General features: G+C 34.6%; 1 protein-coding gene across 1 annotated transcript in view; it reads right to left on the bottom strand.

The window, feature by feature from the left end:
• ADAMTSL1 (ADAMTS like 1) overlaps window positions 1-21,324 on the bottom strand; it is a 503,362-nt gene that overhangs the window by 448,784 nt on the left and 33,254 nt on the right. The window contains 1 exon segment of the mRNA XM_049769401.1: window positions 1,317-1,444. Within this exon segment, the coding sequence (XP_049625358.1) occupies window positions 1,317-1,444 (128 nt within the window).

The raw sequence follows: 21,324 nt of genomic DNA, 5'->3' as shown, positions 1-21,324 counted from the left end.
CTTGGATTCCAGACCCCACATATGGTGCCCTAAGGTACACCAGGAATCCCTCCTGAGCACAGAGCTGGTAATAATCCTTGAGCAGGGGTGTTTCTTCATACCCCAAATACATGTCATTTATATGTTAAAATTTTCACTCTACTTTTATATTCACCACATAGATTGATTATAAATGATAAATATAGCTGACAAAAATGTACTTAAATTTATATAACAAATATTTTATTTCAAAAAGACATAATTTACTTGTGATATTAATATATTTATTAATTATTTTCAGTCACTTACTAAAAGATACGCAGATTGGAGCAGTCCTGTCATTAAGTCAATGATATAAATATATATATATATATATCATTTAAGTAAAAGAAAAAAATATTGTCACAGTACTTTAAATTTTATTATTTGAAGAAAAACCTAGTCATAGAACACACAATAAAAGAAAGTGCTTTGAATTATTACCTATTTTAGGGAAAGACATTCCATTCTAACAGCATTGAAATTATGCCACTCTCACTGGCATTTTTCATTATCTCTTACTCTCGTTCAATTTCAAATCTCACTCTATTCAAGGGTCAGGGAACAAATACCATGCATAGGGAACTTGCACTGCAAGTTCAATTCAATCCCTGGTTCAATCTTCAGTACCCAATATGGTTCACCACACTTACCAGGAGTGATCCCTGGTGCTGAGCCAGAAATAAGCCCTGAGTACTGCCAAGTGTGGCCCCCCAACAACAACAAAAACATACACAAATATCACTATATTATAAATGAATTAATCATTAAACTGAATGATTTTAGCAAACATCTGGCCAGTACAACTGAATACTGAACAATACTAAAAAGAAAAGAAAACGAAAACAACTGAACATTTTATTTTCCAATAAAAAAATATGTAATTTATTTGTGAAATATTGGTAACATTGGAATGCAATGTAAACTTTATATGCTATTAATGCTGTCATCTTACTATTAGGATGCTGTAAAAAGTAGATGATATATTTGAATATATAAGATCTGTTTCTAATAGTAATTCTTCATCTACTTATAAAAGTCAGATTATAGATGTGATTGAAAAATGAGGTCAATTTCCTATGATTTATTACATCAGACTATATAAATACCAGTGCATATGGGTTTTAAAAAGTATACAAATTCACTTCTTATCTTCCTTCCATTTTCTTTCTTTGTGTGGTTTTTCCAATAATACAATGCTCTGAGAGGTGCATGTTTCAATCTTACTACTTCTGGGGTTTAGAAAAGACCTCAAGATCTGCAAATCTCCATGTTCTAGACTAGACTGCAGGACTTACTTGCTACTAAGGCAGCGTCTCAGGGAGTATGAAGCTCCTCCTCCACAGGTCCGTGAACATTCACTCCATGGACCCCAAGCATCCCATAGGCCATCCCGTTCCTCCTCAGAGCGTGCTGTCCTGGAACTCTATAAAAAAGGAGAAAATGGTCAACGTTTGTTGACACATCTGACGTATGTGTCTTGAAACATGGATGACCTCCATGTCTGAACATGGTGGTTTTGGTGGGATAAGCATGTTTTCAGAGACTCAGGTTCTTTCCTAAAATATATATAAATTAGGGGCCAGATCAGTAGCAATAGTAGGGCATTTGCCTTGCAAATGACCGAACTGGGATGGATCAAGGTTTGATCCTTGGCATCACACATGGTCCCCTGAGCCTGCCAGGAGTAACGTCGGAGCACAGAGCTAGAGTAACTCCTGTACACTCCTGGTTGTGGCCCCAAAACAAACAAAAAGAAAGAAAGAAAAGAAAATGTGGTAATGATCTAAAGACAATAGAGATAAGGACCATTAAGTTAAGTATATGAAGATCTAAGACACTTCCCACAAATAGTGAAGGAATGCAGTTAGTACAGAGAAATCTACTATGACAATGAGATTTGGAAATGATTGCTCTGGCAACAGATGAGTGGATAAGGAAATTGTTACATCTACCTAATGGAATACTGCACAGCTGTTAGAAAAAAATGAAGTTATAAAATTTGCCTATTTATGAATGGACATAGAGACTTATGCTGAATGCTGAAATGAGTCAGAGGGAGAGAGATAAACAGAATAGTCTTGCTCATGTGTGAGATTTAAGAAAAATAAAATGTATGGTAATTATACCCAGAGACAATAAAGATAAGGGCTGGAAGGAGCAGTCCATGATGAAGCTTACCACAAAGAGTGGTTATTTCCCAGTTAGGGAAATAACTACAATAACAACTACCATGATAATGATATTGAGTGAGAGAAATAGAATGCCTTTCCTGACAGGAAGGGAGGGGTTGGGGAAAAAGGAAAATGGGAAATATTGATGACGAGAAAATTGCAGTGGTGAAGGGGGAATACATTTTATGATTAAAACCCAACTATAAACATGTTTGTAATTATGGTGATTAAATAAAAATTATTTTAAAATGTCATAAATCAAAAGTATTAAACTTTTTTATTGATCACCTCCACACTTTACATCTTTTATTAGTTCCCAACTATAGTCTAGGTTTTCTTCTTTTATTTTACATAATTTTTTAAAACATTATGCTTACAAGCATATTTTTTGTTTTGCTTTGGGATTTTTGTTTTTGTTTTTGGGCCACATTCAGTGACACTCAGGGGTTACTCCTGGCTATGCCCTCAGAAATCACTCCTGGGTTGGGGGACTATATGGGACACAGGGAAATTGAATCGTGGTCCGTCCTAGGCTAGCATGCACAAGGCAGACACCTTAAGGCTTGCATCACCGCTTCAGCCCCGATTACAAACATATTTGTAGTTGGATTTTAGTTATAAAAAAGAACAACACCCCTTCACCATTACAACATTACCACCACCAATGCGACCCAGTTCCCTCCTTCCCCACCCCTTGACTGTATTCGAGGCAGAAATTCTATTTCTCTAACTCATTACCATTATCATGATAGTTGTCAGTGTACTTATTTCTCTAACTGGACTCACCACTCTTTGTGGTAATCTAAAACTATTTATATTTGGAAAACACAAACTATAAATGTCCCTCTTAGGCAGTGTGAAACATTTATCCTCAGTTGTTTCTCCAGAAATAGCATGGAATTCTGCTAGAGAATATATGTAGAAGACAGAATTATTGTGTGTATATATGTACACATACAGTAAAATTTATAAATGGCAGCTATTATTTCTAAAGTATCATGCTTTACCTGGTTTATAGTAAATGTTGTAATCTTTAAACTAGAAAGTCCTTTAAAACACAAGAATATCTTTTTGTTCTCAAAAAGTCTCAGTAATGAGACTACAAATATATTAATTACTGAAAGACTCTGTGCTTAAATGACTACTTCCTAGAACTGAGCTGCCTACACAAGTAAAAAACCTGATTTCTAGGAATATTATGAAGAATAGTCTAAGCAAAACTGATACAAATTTTACTCAGATTTCTAATTTATTCAAAAGGAGCAATGGCAGAGATAGCAGTTAAAAGGAAGGTTAAAAGACAGCATCCAGAATGTCTTAACTCGAATATATTTATAATTCTGTTTCTTATCATAAAATGGGGCTAATAAAATATCAGCTTCACTGAGTCATTTTGAGTATTTAAATAATTAATATAAAAACAAATAATGTGGATAAATAAATAGATGAATAGAATGTGATATATGATATTTCTGTATAGTAGGTATTATTCAGCCTTAATAAGGGATGAAAGAGTAATCAAATTCATAGACACACAAACACAAAATATAGAACAATGCCTGGACCAGAAGCAGAGGGGAGAAAAAAGAACTTGTTATTTGACAAGTATAGAATTTACGTTTGGAAAGATGAAAGAAAATATGTAAATAAATTGTGATGAAGTTTGCCCAACCTACACTCAATGTCACTCAATAATACATTAAAATGATAAAAACTATAAATTGTATAACATATGTTACAATAAAATACACACATACATATATTTAAAATGAAGAATAGGGGCCGGAGAGATAGCATGGAGGTAAGGCGTTTGCCTTTCATGCAGGAGGTCATCGGTTCGAATCCCGGCGCCCCATATGGTCCCCCGTGCCTGCCAGGAGCAATTTCTGAGCCTGGAGCCAGGAATAACCCCTGAGCACTGCCGGGTGTGACCCAAAAACCACACACACAAAAAAATGAAGAATAGGTCATTCCTAAAGCAATATATACTTTATAATATTTTCTGGTTTTTTTCTTGTTTTTGGGCCCTCAGGGGTAACTTCTGGGATCTGCGCACAAAAGTCACTCCTGGCAGGCTTAGGGGATAATATAAAATGATAGGGATCAAAGCTGGGTCTGTCCTAGGTTGGTCACGTGCAAGGAAAATGTCTTTCTGATGTGCTATAACTCTGGCCCATACTTTATAATATTTTTATTAGTATTATTATTTAATAGTTGTATTAACAACTAAATAGTACATTGAGAATATTGTTTTCTATGAGCTTAGAGGGGAAACTATGTACTGATGCAGCATCATCTTCCTAATAACTGTAACTCTCCTACTGCAGAGATTAGGAGAGTGACAAGCCATCTATATTATATTGTATTATAGTCTCTAAGCCATCTGTTATATTGATTACGATGGCCAGTTGTTTTGAGGTTTAATTAAAGACATGGCATAGGCAACTGGAGAGATGGTACAGTAGTTAAGGTGTTTGCCTTGCGCACAAGCCAACCCTGGTTTATCCCAGGCACCAACATATTATCCTTTGGCACCATATATAAGTGCTAAGGTACAGCTGGGTGTGACAATTCCCCTGCCCCCTCCCCCAAAAAAAGACAAAGATAGCAGAAAAAAGAAATGTTGCATATGGTATGAGACAGATAAAGACTTGTTACTGAGTTTATCTTTTTTTTGTCTTTTTTATATATAATTTTTATTTAAGCACCATGATTACAAGGATGATTGTAGTTGAGTTACCCAGTTTATCTTTTGCAAAAAAAGTATTCATTAAGCTTCAGAGCTTGATTTTTAGGATTAATAAAATCAATTTGTAATCATAGCAATGAATGAAGACTCTGCTTCTAGACCATAAATAGTGACACAGGGAAAAATAACCTTTGAAACTGAAATATATAAGCCATATCTTTTATTCACCTGCGAAATTGTTCCTCAAATAGTACAATAAATTACTCAGTATATCAATTTTGTACATAATCTTATTTGTTTTTGCTGTACCATTGGAAGGTGTTTCTAACAAAAGTTACATTATTTGTCTAATGCAGTTTGTATATCTATTATTGCACTATACAATTTCCTTTATTAAAGTATGATAAAGAAGTAAATCAACATTACAAAATCTAAGAATCACAAAGTATTTAAAATGAGCAAGATTGGCGAAAAAATTAAGCACTATATAATGACTACAAATACAAAACAGAAATATTACACAAGCAACATTGACACCATTTTCCTGTTAAACCTAACAGACCAGGTATCAAATCCTTAGAATATTTCTTTCTGGTTTCTTTTCTGGATACTTGGGAAATATTATATGGATAAGAATTAGATTTTCTAGAGGTATAATTTTTCCTAACTTGTGCTTAAGTCTGTTTGCTATTTTTAATGTTTCTTTTTCTAATAAATACTACCAAGATAGACTTAAGGTGATAGAATTCATTTAGTAAGTATTTTATTTCCACACAATCTATACATTTCAGTAATATTAGACATGAAATGTACCCATATTTCTCTGAAGGAGCCCACAAAATGCCCAAAAGTAAGTTATCCCTTACTTTTCTTACTAGACACAAACTTCAAGTTTTCTTTAAAAGGAATAATAAGTATGATTTATTTCTACTGAATTTATGTTTAATGTTAAAGAAAAAGTGGTAGACCTTCTTTTGTGCTGCTTCAGATTCTTACATTTATAACCAGGCATTTTAGCAATACCTATTAGTTATTTAAGACTTAGGAAATATATCTATTACAGTTTTTAAGAGGGACCTTAAATATAAGAATAATTGTAATTAGTTTACTTCAGGTCCCTTGTTATTTCTATCTTATTTTGAATGTAATGCATTCCTCTTTCACTTCAAAGAAGGCACTTTTAAAAAAGTGTAAGCTTTGAATTTCACATAACAAAATTATATGTAGATGGAGAGATGAGAAAAACATATAATAGGTTCTCTAAAACCAATATAATTTTTTCTGAGACATTCAAATTTCCTTTTTTTCCTCTCTGCTTCTTCCACTTGTCCCCTCTTCCTCCTTTTTTCTTTTTTTCTTTTTTCTTCTCTTCTCCTTCCTCTTCTTCCTCTTCCTCTTCTTCTTCTTCTTCTTCTTCTCCTCCTCCTCCTCCTCTTCTTCTCCTCCTCTTCCTCTTCTTCTTTCGTCTTCTTCTTCTTCTTCTTCTTCTTCTTCTTCTTCTTCTTCTTCTTCTTCTTCTTCTTCTTCTTCTTCTTCTCTTCTTCTTCTTCTTTCCTACTTTCTTTGTAGTATCCTCCTCATCCTCCTCCTTCTTTGGTTGAGGACAATTTTAGCTCTAGGGTTACTCCTGGCTTTATAGTACGAACACAAGTAGGCCACATGAAAAGCAAAAACCTTTATTCTCAGTACTATCTCATTGGTCGTGGTCAATGTTTCCTACTTATTTGCCAGAGCATAATGGCAACATTTTCATATTAATTTTTTAAAATCAAAGTCATGGATGTAAAAATAGCATGTGATCTTACTGTTGGGGATTTAATTCAAAATGCCACATAAAAGGATGATAATTTGGGCCAGAGATATAGCATGGAGGGTAAGGCATTTGCCTTGCATGTAGAAGGACAGTGGTTCGAATCCCGGGCATCCCATATGGTCCCCAGAGTCTGCCAGGAGCAATTTCTGAGTATAGAGCCAGATGTAAACCCTTGAGTACTGCCAGGTGTGAACCCTCCCAAACAAAACAAAACAAAAGAATGAAAGTTTAATTTTTAATTGACATAACTAAAGTAAAACTATATTTGAATAAGATGATGTTTTATTAGTTAGGTAATTATATCAGTGAAAGGTAAAGTATGTAAAATATGCACCTGATATTGAAGGTGAGGGAAAAGTTTCTTGTAAATCACATTTTATTATGAGTACTTATACTCCATAGTGATTACAAGGATTAGAAAGAAGTATTGACGCTATATTTTGAGCATAAAATTATAGGAAACACCAAATTAATAAAGCCTAGGTCTTGCTTATATAATTCTATAAACACCAATTAAAATTTTTTCTATTTAAAAAAGGTCTAATCCTTTTCTAGGCCTCAGGGTTGCTACATAACGATCTTTGAGTGTAGCATTTATGTTATGCTTATTACAAAATGGACACTTTTCTTGCTTGAAATCCCAACAGTGACTCCTTAGTTCAATCAACCTGATACCTCAACAGTTAAAACAAACCCTCCATAGACGCCAATTGTGGGATATAGGTTGTGGTCTTAGATCACTTTTATCATTTTGTGAATAACAAATTAAGGCGAGCCTCTTCTAAATCCATCAACTTAAGAATGTTGTCACTTTCTAACCATGACTGGTTTGTTTAAATGTGTTTTTCATCTAATAGCTTTGTGGTTGATTTCAGAGCCAATTGTAGCAACCAAAGCTTAGGTGAACAGTTTTAAGCCTGACAGCTACATATAATTAAACACTTTGAGTAAGCACATGAAGTAATAATTTCCCTGCCTTTCACTGCCCAATAGACACTTAACCTTAGGATAACCCCTGATATACTCTTTATCCAGAAACCTCTTTCCCTGGATCATGCACAGGTTATCAAGGACTTATGTGAGAACTCTTAAAAACAAAGTACATATTAACAATAAAACAACTAGAGCGGTGTTTGCTCACACACAGAGAATTTTTTTCCAAATGTTTTAACAAGAAGTCAAGCTATAGAGAACTAAATGAAATCAAAAGTAGGTGCTGAGAGAATGGATGATAGTTTTTTTATATAAAAATAAAATCATGTAACAGGTAAAACTGTATTATAAACAAAGTGCTTTTAGACATCCACAGACCCTCAGAAGTAAAAAAAATTGGTTTGTGGGGCAAGGTAGTGTGGTTCTTACTGTTTCAAAATCATCAGGAAGGCATCTGAGTCTGGCTTTCCTTTTCTCCCACAGAAAGCATATAATTTAGCCATCTGGAGCTGTGCATATGACTGTACAAAATGCATATCACATGTCTCTAAATTAAAGAGGGGCAACTTCTGCAGGGATGCCAAAAACTGTCTTATTCTTTTAAACAGATACCCAAGCAAAGTGGAGATAGACACACAACCTGTCAGGTACCAAGCTTTGGAAATGCATCTGAAGATTCCATTATTAGTTCTCCTATGCACATCAGGTCCCTATAAATCTTATCAAATCCTTGCTTAACAACACAGAATACTAATCTGCTTCTACTGGTACAAGGTAAGGTTGTGATTCCCTGTTCCTGAGAACTTACAGACATAAAGCAATAACAGGGCTCTTATAAAAGTCCATTCACTTTTTGATATACTTTCTTAAACGGCATAGAATATGGATTCTGAGGCATGAGCCTGCTCAGATACTTGCTGCTTGCTGGCTATGCTTGGGAAATTCAGATCATCTGTTTCTTATCACAGCAGCACTGCTAGGGATATGATGAACTGCCAATGACACAGAGCATGGTCTTTTCAGAGGCCAGTGCATAGGAGTCTGTCCCTTGCTACTGAGGAAAGAAATAAACTCAGAACAGAGTGTAAAAGCTACCTAGCCCACTGAAAAACTTGGGTACATAAGACAGGTATTATTTTTTTTTTGTCTATGCATACTTCAACCTTGTATAGATGGCGAGAGGGAAAATCAAGAATTGTCTAAGTACATAGGAGAATGTAAAAATCAACACAAATTTTTATATTTAACCTTAACAAGCTAGGCCATATTTGAAAATATCTTTTGTCTATTTACAAATAAAATGAGAAATTTAGAGAGGTCAAATAATTGGTGTAACAGTGCAGATAAAGATCACTAGCCTGAGAATTAGGCAGACTTTACTAGAATATGGAGGTAGCAGTAACTCAGGTGTTGGAAAACTTGGGCACATCATTAAATTGTTTTGAGCTGAAATTTCCTGTCCATAAAATATAACAGTGACACTTCTCTTTCTAAGTGTGATTTGCTTATGAAAACTCATGTTGCTTATAGCAAAAGTAGTGTTCTTTAATTCACTCCTGCCATGAACACAATTGTACCCAAGGTGCATATCTAGTTCTAGTTAGTTATCATATACTACATGATCATCTTTAATCTACCTAGTTTCAAAATGCAATATTTTTCTCTATTATGCAGCATTTATAAGTACATAAGTTTAAATTCATTTTAGGATGGTAATGTTTTTTATTAAAAATATGTATCTTCAGAAGTCTTTCTCAGTCTGGGAATAACACCTAAGAGACAAAATTAAGACAGATTCAGCATTTTTTTCAGGTATTAGCAACCTGACTGCTCAATGTCAAATACTCCGGAAAAACTTTCATTCAAAATTATGGTAACTTGATTTATTTGTATTGTATCCAAAGATAAGGCTAGAGTAAAGCACATCTCAGAAATTTCTGAGGATACTCCAGGCATTTTAGAAATCTCCACCAGAGCTTTTCTTGGGGCCAGAGCAATAGATAGCACAAAGGGTAGGTAGTTTGCCTTGTATGAGGGTGTCCAAACCGGGTTTGATCCTAGTTATCTCATATGGTTCACTGAACCTACCAGACCTGATTTCTGAGTGCAGAGCCAGGAGTAGCCACTGAGAAATTACACATTGGGTGTGATTTCCACACACACCCCAAAAAAGTCCACCACAATGCAATTTTACAGTCAATATAACAAGACCACTAATCAATAATATAAAATGATTTGATTCAGGTATTGGGTTGGTCATTGAATATTTTAAATGAGCTCAATTCAAGAGTCACCATCAATTTCTATTATATTCAAAACAAATTTATCAAAATAAAAGTATGTTTTTTGTTCTAATATTGATTTACTATTCATAGAAGTACATTTTCTGACATACTCAAGCCCTAAACTTGGATGAAATACATACATGCAAACATATACATATATACAATATTTTGTGTATACATACATTATGCATGTATAGCTATACACATATTTCAGACTACATATAGTCTAGATTTAAAGCAATTTTTACATAAATAGTTTGTCCATCTGGTTTTCTTTTTCAATATGATAATTTGCTTTATAATAACAACTATAACAGACACATTCCTGAACTCAGGGACAGTTCAATTAAGAGCAGAAGATTGAAACTAAGAGCTCTGTATCTCTCTTAGAGGAAAATTAAATAAAAGGTGAAGTCCAGAAACTTTAGTAAAAAAAAGTCATTTGTTGTGTTTATGGTAAGAGTGAGCAGGTCTTCATCTGCTTTTCTTTCTCTTCTTTCTTTCTTTCTTTCTTTCTTTCTTCTTTCTTTCTTCTTCTTTCTTTCTTCTTTCTTTCTTTCTTTCTTTCTTCTTTCTTTCTTTCTTCTTTCTTTCTTTCTTTTTCTTTCTTTCTTTCTTTCTTCTTTCTTTCTTTCTTCTCTTCTCTTTCTTTTTCTTTCTTTCTTCTTTCTTTCTTTCTTCTCTCTCTTTCTTTCTTTCTTTCTTCTTTCTTTCTCTTCTTTTCTCTCTTTCTTTCTCTTCTTTTCTTCTCTTTTCTTCTTCTTCTTCTTCTTCTTCTTCTTCTTCTTCTTCTTCTCTTCTCTTCTTCTTCTCTTCTCTTCTTCTTCTTCTTCTTCTCTCCTCTCTCTTCTTCTTCTTTTCTTCTTCTTCTTCTTCTTCTTCTTCTTCTTCTTCTTTCTTCTTCTTCTTCTTCTTCTTCTTCTTCTTCTTCTTCTTCTTCTTCTTCTTCTTCTTCTTCTTCTTCTTCCTTCTTCTTCTTCTTCTTCTTCTTCTTCTTCCCCCTTCTTCCTATAGACACTGTGTCCCCTCTCTTATTCTAAATTTTCAAACCCAGTTTAAAAAGCAGAAGGAAATAAAGAGAAAGGAAAAAAAAAGAGTGAGCAGCCTGTTGGCCCTTGCACTGAATTATATAGATTTTTTTGTGGTCTTTCTACTATTTCACATCAAGTATGAAATTTAAGCCATTTTAACTTGATGTTCTAAAAATAAAACTGTTCTCCTTGGTTGTTATTTTTTATATGCTTAGGAAGAAAAGAATCTCCAGTAGAAAATATTATGTCAGCCAAACACCAAGGAAAACATCGAGGAAACATCTCTGGGATTTCCACACCCTTCCACTATTGCAAACAGGCATGTTAGAAACACCACCTCAAATGCAATTTCTTCTCTGCTATTTCTGTGAATTCCTGACTTCCTGGTGAGCCAGTTAGTAATTTCAGTCTCCATCTCCATAAAATCCAACATGAGCTCTGTGTCCAAATTGCAACTGCAATCAGCCATAGATATCTTCTGTAGCACTGGCAAATTTTGCTGAAATGCATTCACAAAACATCTGCAGAACTAACAAAACATCTGAAATTCTGGAAAGCACATGTTGAAATCATGGATAAAGAATTTTTAAGGAAAAAAGACCACTTTTTTTATTTGCCAAAGAAACTGAGAAGTCAATAAATTAATATGACGTAGAGTTTGATGACCAAAAACTCAAATTATAATTTATTATAGAGAAAAATGAGGGAAAATGGTCAGTTGACATTGAGCCACCTATGACTCCTAGGTTTTAACAGAACTTTCATATTTTTTGGTTGATTAGACTACTAATTGTGTAAGGAAAAATTAATCTAATGTTTCTGAATAAAACAGTAGAATTTTGAGTGCTATTTAGGCACCATGTCTCTAGTCATGATTTCTCTCTCAAATGCCATTTAGATAATGTAGAATGACTACGTGGAATAAAATCTCCAACATTCTCCCTGATATCACATTACACTTTTTTTCTACATTCTTAATTTGTGTCATATTAAATTCCCTTTATCAAGAAAATGTAGAATAGTAAATTCTGACTATAGTTAATTTACTTCATGTGAAATTATTTGATGTTCTATCTATGTTAATCAATTTGAAAGATTATATCCAAAATTATTCTTGAAACAAAATTACTTAGCTTTTCAGTATTATTTTACATTAGAATTATCTACCAATTAAGATGTAAACCCCTGACATTTTATTTTCAAATTATTTAATAGTAATATTTAAAATAGTAGTAGTCATTGCAGTGAATATTTATATGCCTTTAAGATAAAAATAAAATAATTTATTTTAAAAGAATAGATAAAATAAAAGAATAGATATTTAGCAGAAGGCAAATATTCTGAGAGCACATTTTCTTTTAAATCTCTGAAAATATGTTTTGTTTTAAATCATAGTTTGTTTATTTATTTGTGATTTGCCTCTCAAAAACATACATAATGTGTAGAATAAACATGAGAGAGAGAAGAGTTCTGGGAAAACAAGAAAGCAGAAGAGAGTTTCAAGAGGTTTCAAGTTCTGTCATTTCCTTAATATAAATATGTAACATAATCTTTTTCTTCCTTATTACAAAATGAGTTATATTAAAAATCAAACCAAACCAAACCAATAACTCATAATGGTAACTCAAAGGTATGTATAAAAAGTCATAGTTCACCAATTAACTCATCTTAATATCTTTGTTTACTATTTATTTATTATTTATTTATTTAGGGTTTTTGGCCCACATCCAGTGATGCACAGGGGCTACTCCTAGCTATGAGCTCAGAAATCACTCCTGGCTTGGGGGACTACATGGGGGGATGGGGGATCGAACCACGGTCCATTATAGGCTAACACCGCCATGCCATGGCTCCGACCCCACATCTAATCTTTAATAGATAACATTTACTTTTAGTTTTAAGTTGTTACAAGAGGCAGCAGTTTCAAAAATTGGGATGGTATTACAAGATTTTAAGTTTGGGAGGTAGATAATTTTGAAAGTCTACCTCTGATCCCAATAATACTTTTCCATTGTAAATATAAATCAAATGAATGAAGCACCCCCAGAAAGGTAGAGCATCAATAGCTGCTTACACTCACTAATGCCTTACCCTACTAGTTAGGGCAAGAAACCTTATAAGGTTCAGATCACAAGTAGTAAATTGACTTTCTATTTTAAAATGACTGCCAGTCATGTAGATTTATAATTTTCAGCAGCTATTTATTTTATCTCTAGTGTCCATGAGAAACTGCCAGTCTAGATATCACTCCATATTTCTCCATATTTCTTGTATCATTTTACTTTCTTACACCTGTACTCCTACTCCTACTCCTACTTTTTTGGAGGGGTTCTTTGGGGTCATACTCGGCAGTGCTCAGAGGTTACTCCTTGCTCTGCATTCAGAAATCGCTCCTGGCAGGCTCAGGTGATCATATGGGATGCCGGGATTCAAAATACTGTCCTTCTGCATGCAAGGCAAACACCTTACTTCCATGCTATCTCTCCAGCCCCTCCAACTCCTACTTTAAAATGTAGTTCTATCATCTTCTACTGAAATATCCTCCAAACTATATGTAGAAATAATCGCTGCCTTGCCTATATTTTGGACACTTTGCTAGAACACTTACAAATGATTTTTTGTCATGAAGAACTGTTTGTTGGTTTTCTACTTACTTATTTACACTTCAATCCCAGAAAAAGGCTATATATTTTTAAGGGTGTGACACTAACAAAAATGCATGGATATACTCAACATCTTGAAGAACACCAGATAATTGAATTGATATCAGTGCATTTTTAGTGAATGAATAATTACTACAAGGCAAGCTTAAACAAGTTGAGGTTGAATGTTGAATAGCAGCTGTCAGCTTTTTCTCTGATTCATACACATTGTTTTTCTAAAGACAGAAGAAGATTAAAATATAGATGTATATATGTGTATCTGGATATACATATATTGTACACAAAGCATATACAGAAATGCTTCAGATAGTCAAGATGAGTGTCAGATTTAATCTGCTTGAAAGAAATAAACAGTAATATTTCTGCTTACTCACATATTTTTATGCCAACTTAAAATTTACCCAAATGTTTAAAGATGAAAGATGATTTACCTGTCACATCTTGCCTTAATCTAGCCTAACACAAATCTGATACTTATCTGACAAGAGCCCTCAACACTTAGTAAACAGTACACAAGTCTTCAGCAACACATGGAGAACCATGCATTGTGGGGATAAGTGTGCTGGAATGAGTAGGGAATGTAGAGAGCTACAAGAGGGAGTTCTAACTTAAACACACGATAGGCTTCCATCATTAAAGAGAAAAGACTATTTATTGCCCACTCTTACTGTTGTTATTCAATATAGTACTGGAAGACCTTGCTGAAACAGTTAGGTAAGAAAGATACAAGAATCTAGATGGGAAAAGTCCAATTATCATTATTTGCAGATGCCATGATATTTTACTTAGTGAATATGAAAGATCCTAAAAACAATAATCTTGTACAATAAAGTAGGAGGTTACAAAAAGTCAATGCATAGAAATTCATGACATTTCTATCTGCAAATAATGAAGTAAAAAGGAGAAAATCAATCCTTCCGTTTGAATCACTTCCTTTCTACATCAAAAAAGAAATTTAGTACATGGAATCAGCTTAACAAAAGAAGTAGAAGACTTATACAAAGAATTCTAACTCACTACTAAAATCAATAGAAGACACCAGAAATGGAAACACATCTCTTGTTTATGGATAAGAAAAATTAATATTATCTAAATGACCATACTTCCCAAAGCACTATACAGATTTAAAACAGTCCCTATAAAAATACATGACATATTATTAGAGACATAGACCAACTGTTGTTGAAATTTATATGGAATAATAAAACCCCTAAATAGCCAAAACAATCCCAGAAAAAATAATACAAGATGCTCTTGTTTCCACAACTTTATACTATAATAATTAAAACAGTGTAATACAGGAACAAAACAGACTTTTAGACCAATGAAATATATTGAGATACCAAAAAAACTTCAGCTCTATGTTTAGTTATTTAGTCAGATATTTATGATTGCAAAAATTTTACAATATGACCATATATATATAAACATAACATTAAACATAATAAATCAGGGAAATAACTTGATAAAAACAAGTTTCGAAACAAGCTTTATTTGATAAAATTTTAATTTTTTTATATAGCCATCCAAAAATTATAAAGGGTTTCAGGAATAAAATGTTTAACACCAGCTTTTCACCAGTTTTGAATCAAGCTTTAAACCAATTGATCTACACTGGAGAAAAATATTTTTTTCATTAGATTTCATGAAAAATAAGTAAGAATACAAAAAAAAAAAAAAACAACACAGCTCTATGTCTAAAAAAATAAAGGAATATTTTAATATAAAGTTCTGAAAATGGGAACAAAGTGCTATTCAACTCTATATCCACAATATCTGGCATGGAATTTGATACCAAGATCAATATTCAATTGATATTTAACAAATTTATTTACAAAAATATTTTAATGTATTATAAGATTATAATCTCACTAAAATGCAAAAAAAAATAAGTGGGAAATACAAGGTGTAAACAGGACTTGTCACTATGGTATTTTAGGCTACTAATTATATATTCAGCATAGTCACTTCTATAAGAAATAATTTTTACCAAATAGTTCTATGACATCTTGACTCATAAAAATGCCTACAATTTCACACATTCTTTTTTAGTGCAAATTAAACATTCCTTAGAATAGATCACATACTGAGAAACAAACCAAGTGTCAATAAGGTCACAAAGATCGAAAGCCTATTAAGACTCTTTTCAGAATATAATGCTGTAAAGAAAATTAATCTTACAAAGTCAAGAAAATACAAATATTAGGGATGTAATGATATATTTCTGAATGACTAATGGATCTCTGAAGAAATCAGCAAAGAAATAAAATAAAAATAAAATCAGAATGAATGCATTGGACACAGGAAAGCAGTAATAAATTTATAGAAATAACAACTTGCAATAGAGAACAAAAGACTCAAATAGACAGCTCAATATTAAACCTTAAGAAACTAACAAAGGGACCGGAGAGATAACATGGATGTAAGGCGTTTGCCTTTCATGCAGAAGGTCATCGGTTCGAATCCCGGCATCCCATATGGTCCCCCATGCCTGCCAGGAGCAATTTCTGAGCATGGAGCCAGGAGTAACCCCTGAGCACTGCCGGGTGTGACCCCAAAACAACACACACACACACACACACACACACACACACACACAAACACAGAAAAAGAAACTAAACAAAGAACAGAAATGAAACCCAAATCCAATAGGAGGGCTATAATAAAAATAACAATAAAACTAAACAAAATAAAAATTTTAAAAGGACTAAGGTAAATAAAACCAAGTACTAGCTTTTTTTTTTAGTTTTTATTGTGTTCAAAGTGAATTCTAAGTACTAGCTTTTTGAAGGAATAAATAAGACTGATAAACTCTAATCAAGATTGATAAATTCATTAAAAAGAGAAAAGAAAAAAATAACAAAAATAATCAGACTGAAAGGAGAGAAATAAAAAATAAAATATGAGGGAATTATGGGTTAAATTATTATGAATAATTTTCTGCCACAAAATTTGAATATCTAAAAAAAAGACAAAATTTTAGAATCAGACAAAAAACTCCCGAGAGTTTGGAAAAAGCAGATAATTTGAACAGGCCAATGATAAGGGAATTTAAAAAATAGCCCAAAGTCTTTCAAAAATAAAATTCCAGGTATAGATGGTTTTACTAGTAAATTCAAGTAAATTCATCTAAAGAGGATATATTACTTATTTTTCTTCTTCCAATTTCCTTGAAGCCAGTTTTATCCCGATACTGAAAGTAGACAGAGATATTACAATAAAAAATATCTCTGAAGAATATAAATGCTAAGAGCCTTTTAAACCAAACTTAATAGTGCATTAAAGAGATTGTATATCAAAACCATTGGAATTAATTTCAGGTATGCTGAGACAGTTCAATAAACACAAATTAATTAATGTAATATACTACATAACATAAAGATAACAATCATATAATACACCAATAGAAAAAGAATTTTCTTGAATGCAATCTAAATTCAGAAAACATTCTTCAAGAACTTAGACCAGTCATTATAAACATTGTGTGGAGTCATAAAAGACCATGGATAGCCAAAAGCATACTGAAAAATAAGATTGGGAGGAACTTCATTTTCCAACTGAAAGCTGTATTACAAACTATAGTGATCAAATTAGCATGGTACTGGGATAAAAACACTCCCTGATCAGTGCATTAGAGTAGAATATTCAAGGTTAAAATTCTCCTATATATTGTTAGATTAACTAATTTCTGACAAAATAGTTGAGAATAAATATATAGAATAAATACAGTCTCTTCAATAAATGGTATTTGAAGAACTGGACAACACTCTGTAAAAAATTAAAACCTGACTCATACCTCACACTTAAACTCAAAAAGTGGGGCAAAGATCTTGAGAAGAGACCTGATTGTATAATGTACTTTGAGGGAGTATATTGTAGGTAGAAATATAAGTACAATATAGGGAGAATGTTCAAAGAACTAAATTCAAGAGTCTTCAATGATATGATGCTGTTGTCAAAGGCTATAGATGCAAAACTAAACAAATGGAATTAAAATCAGATTAAAATGTTGTCTATGTGGCAAAAGAAACATAGACTAGTGGCTCCCTGTGTGTGACACCAGGCGGGGAAAATCCGCGAAAGTACACCGGCCCAGTGGGGCTCAGCTGTGAAAGACTGTGAGTGTGACCTGTCTATGTCTGTCTACTGTCCTCTTGCGTGAAACTCTTGCGAGTGGGGCAAAAAGAGCCTCCAGAAACCTCGCTCGCCCAGACGCCATTTTCAGGGAGGGACTTCAGAGCATAAAAACCGGCTATCCATTGCAAAAGCTGGCTCCCTGTGTGTGACACCAGGCGGGGAAAATCCGCGAAAGTACACCGGCCCAGTGGGGCTCAGCTGTGAAAGACTGTGAGTGTGACCTGTCTATGTCTGTCTACTGTCCTCTTGCGTGAAACTCTTGCGAGTGGGGCAAAAAGAGCCTCCAGAAACCTCGCTCGCCCAGACGCCATTTTCATGGAGGGACTTCAGAGCATAAAAACCGGCTATCCTTTGCAAAAGCTGGCTCCCTGTGTGTGACACCAGGCGGGGAAAATCCGCGAAAGTACACCGGCCCAGTGGGGCTCAGCTGTGAAAGACTGTGAGTGTGACCTGTCTATGTCTGTCTACTGTCCTCTTGCGTGAAACTCTTGCGAGTGGGGCAAAAAGAGGCTCAGAGGAGCACGGCCGCTCCGCTTCGCTACGCGGCCGTGCACTCTTTCTAAGGAAAGAACTCCATTGCAACAAGAAGGAAAAATCACACTAAGAACGGCGCATATCACAGAAGCAAACATTTCTCTCTGGACTGTCTTCTCTGTTGCATGCTCGGGCCTAAGATTTGACCCAGTGTGAGGCTTCATCCACGGAGGACTCCCCTCCCTTAGAGGCAAGTCAGCCCATCCAGAAAGGGAGGAGCCAGAGGAGTGTGCTGCCTACATCATATAGACAATGAATACCACTACAACACGTAGAAAAACCCACAATACAAATGTGACAATGGGGAAACAGCGCAGGCCAGCATCAGACATAGAGAATGAAGATGACAATTCTGAGGACCAGATAATGACTGAACAACTAATCAACCTCTCAGATAAGGACTTTAGACTAGCAATATGGAAGGTGCTCAACAGACTCCAAGAAACCATGGATCGAGTTGAACAGAACACTAATAAGAACCAAGAAAATATGAAGGCAGAAATGACAAAACTCCAAACTGAAATAACATGTCAACTAACAGGCCTGAAAAACTCAGTAAACGAAGTGAATGACAAAATGGATAAGCTCTGGGACAGGGTATCAGAAGCTGAGAATAGACTTGGTGCTGTGGAAGATGAGATACATAACAATTCCATACAGCAGGAGAGATTGGACAAAAAACTTAAAGCAAATGAGCAGACAATGGAAAAATTAGTCAAAGAATGGGAACAGACGAAAATAGAAGTCTATGATAAGATCAACAGAAACAACTTAAGAATCATTGGAGTCCCAGAGACCCAGGAAGAAAATTTCCAGGAAGAATCAATGGTCAAGAACATCATTAAAGAGAAACTTCCAGAGCTAAAGAATATATGTGATCAAATCCTGCATGCCCGAAGAGTACCAACCAAAAGAGACCCCAGAAAAACCACCCCAAGACACATCCTAGTCACAATGACAAATCCCACAGATAGAGACAGAATTCTGAAAACAGCAAGATCAAAAGGGGAAATCATGTTCAAGCAAGCTTCCCTGAGATTTACAGCAGACCTGTCACCAGAAACGCTCAATGCCAGAAAGCAGTGGTGGGATATTGTGACAAGACTGAATGAAATGAATGCTTCACCCAGAATACTATACCCAGCAAAACTCACTTTCCGGTTTGATGGAAGAATACATGGTTTCACAGACAAAAAACAGCTCAGAAACTTCACAGACACAAAACCAGTCTTAAGAGAAAAACTGAAAGACCTAATCTAAGACAAGACTACCCAAAAGACACACCAAATTTTGAAATAAAGATGGCGTTAAATCCCAGGACAATTCTTTCTCTCAACGTCAATGGACTAAATGCACCAGTTAAGAGACACAGAGTGGCTAAATGGATCAAAAAACTCAATCCAACCTTCTGCTGCCTACAAGAAACGCACCTGAATAGTCAGAACAAACATAGACTCAAAATAAAAGGCTGGAGAAAAGTTATCCAAGCAAACAACACCCATAAAAAAGCTGGAGTGGCCATACTAATATCAGATAATGCAAACTTTATACTCAGGAAGGTTGTAAGGGACAAAGATGGACATTTTATATTAATCAAGGGGTACGTAGAGCAGGAAGAATTCACTCTCCTAAACATATATGCACCGAATGAGGGGCCAGCAAAATATTTAATACAACTGCTGACAAATCTGAAAAATAATATCAACAACAACACAATAATTGTGGGGGACCTAAACACGGCTTTGTCAACACTGGACAGGTCAACCAGACTGAAACCCAACAAGAATATACTAGACCTGAGGAGAGAAATGGAAGAAAGAGGCCTAGTAGATATATATAGGACACTCCATCCCCAGAAACCTGGATACACATTCTTCTCCAATGTACATGGGACATTCTCCAGGATAGACTACATGCTGGCACATAAAACATACCTCCATAAGATCAAGAGGATAGAAATTTTGCAGACTACCTTCGCTGACCACAAGGCTCTGAAATTATTTGTGAACTCCAAAGGGACTCAGAAGAAACACTTTAACACCTGGAAGTTAAACAGCCTCATGCTCAATAACCAGTGGGTCCGAGATGAAATCAAGGAGGAAATCAAAAGGTTCCTGGAAACAAATGACAATAAAGACACAAACTCTCAGAACTTATGGGACTCAGCAAAAGCAGTACTGAGAGGAAAATTTATAGCTTTGCAAGCACACATCAGGAAGGAAGAAGGAGCTTACCTGAGTAGCTTAATGACACAGCTAATAGAACTAGAAAATGTTCAACAAAAGGACCCAAGAACAGGAAGACAGAAGGAAATAACAAAGCTGAGAGCAGAAATCAACGAAGTGGAAACTCAAAAAACAATCCGAAAGATCAACGAAAGCAGAAGTTGGTTCTTTGAAAAAATAAACAAGATTGATAGACCACTGGCAAACCTAACAAAGAAAGAGAGAGAGAGAAACTTGATAACTCGTATCAGGAATGAAAAAGGAGAGATCACTACTGATATGACAGAGATTCAAAGGGTAATCAGAAACTACTTTGAAAAACTCTATGCCACTAAAAATGAGAACCTGGAAGAAATGGATAAATTCTTGGACTCTTATAATCTTCCACGGTTGAAGGAAGAGGATGTAGCATATCTAAACACCCCCATCACCATTGATGAAATTAAAACAGTAATCAAATGTCTGCCGAAAAACAAAAGCCCAGGTCCAGATGGATTCACTAATGAATTCTATCAAACTTTCCAAGAGGAACTACTGCCAATCTTGGCAAGACTCTTTCATGAAATTGAACAAACAGAAACACTTCCAAATAGCTTTTATGAAGCCAACATCACCTTGATACCTAAACCAGACAGAGACGCTACCAAAAAAGAAAATTACAGACCAATATCACTGATGAATGCAGATGCAAAGATCCTCAACAAAATCCTGGCAAATAGGATTCAATGCCTCATTAAGAAGATCATCCACTACGATCAAGTAGGTTTCATCCCAGGAATGCAAGGCTGGTTTAACATCCGTAAATCTATCAACATAATACAC

Source organism: Suncus etruscus, chromosome 1 (assembly GCF_024139225.1).
Source record: "Suncus etruscus isolate mSunEtr1 chromosome 1, mSunEtr1.pri.cur, whole genome shotgun sequence".
NCBI classification, from domain to species: domain Eukaryota; kingdom Metazoa; phylum Chordata; class Mammalia; order Eulipotyphla; family Soricidae; genus Suncus; species Suncus etruscus.
Note: the sequence above shows the minus strand (reverse complement) of the source record. Positions and strands in the feature narration are given on the sequence as shown.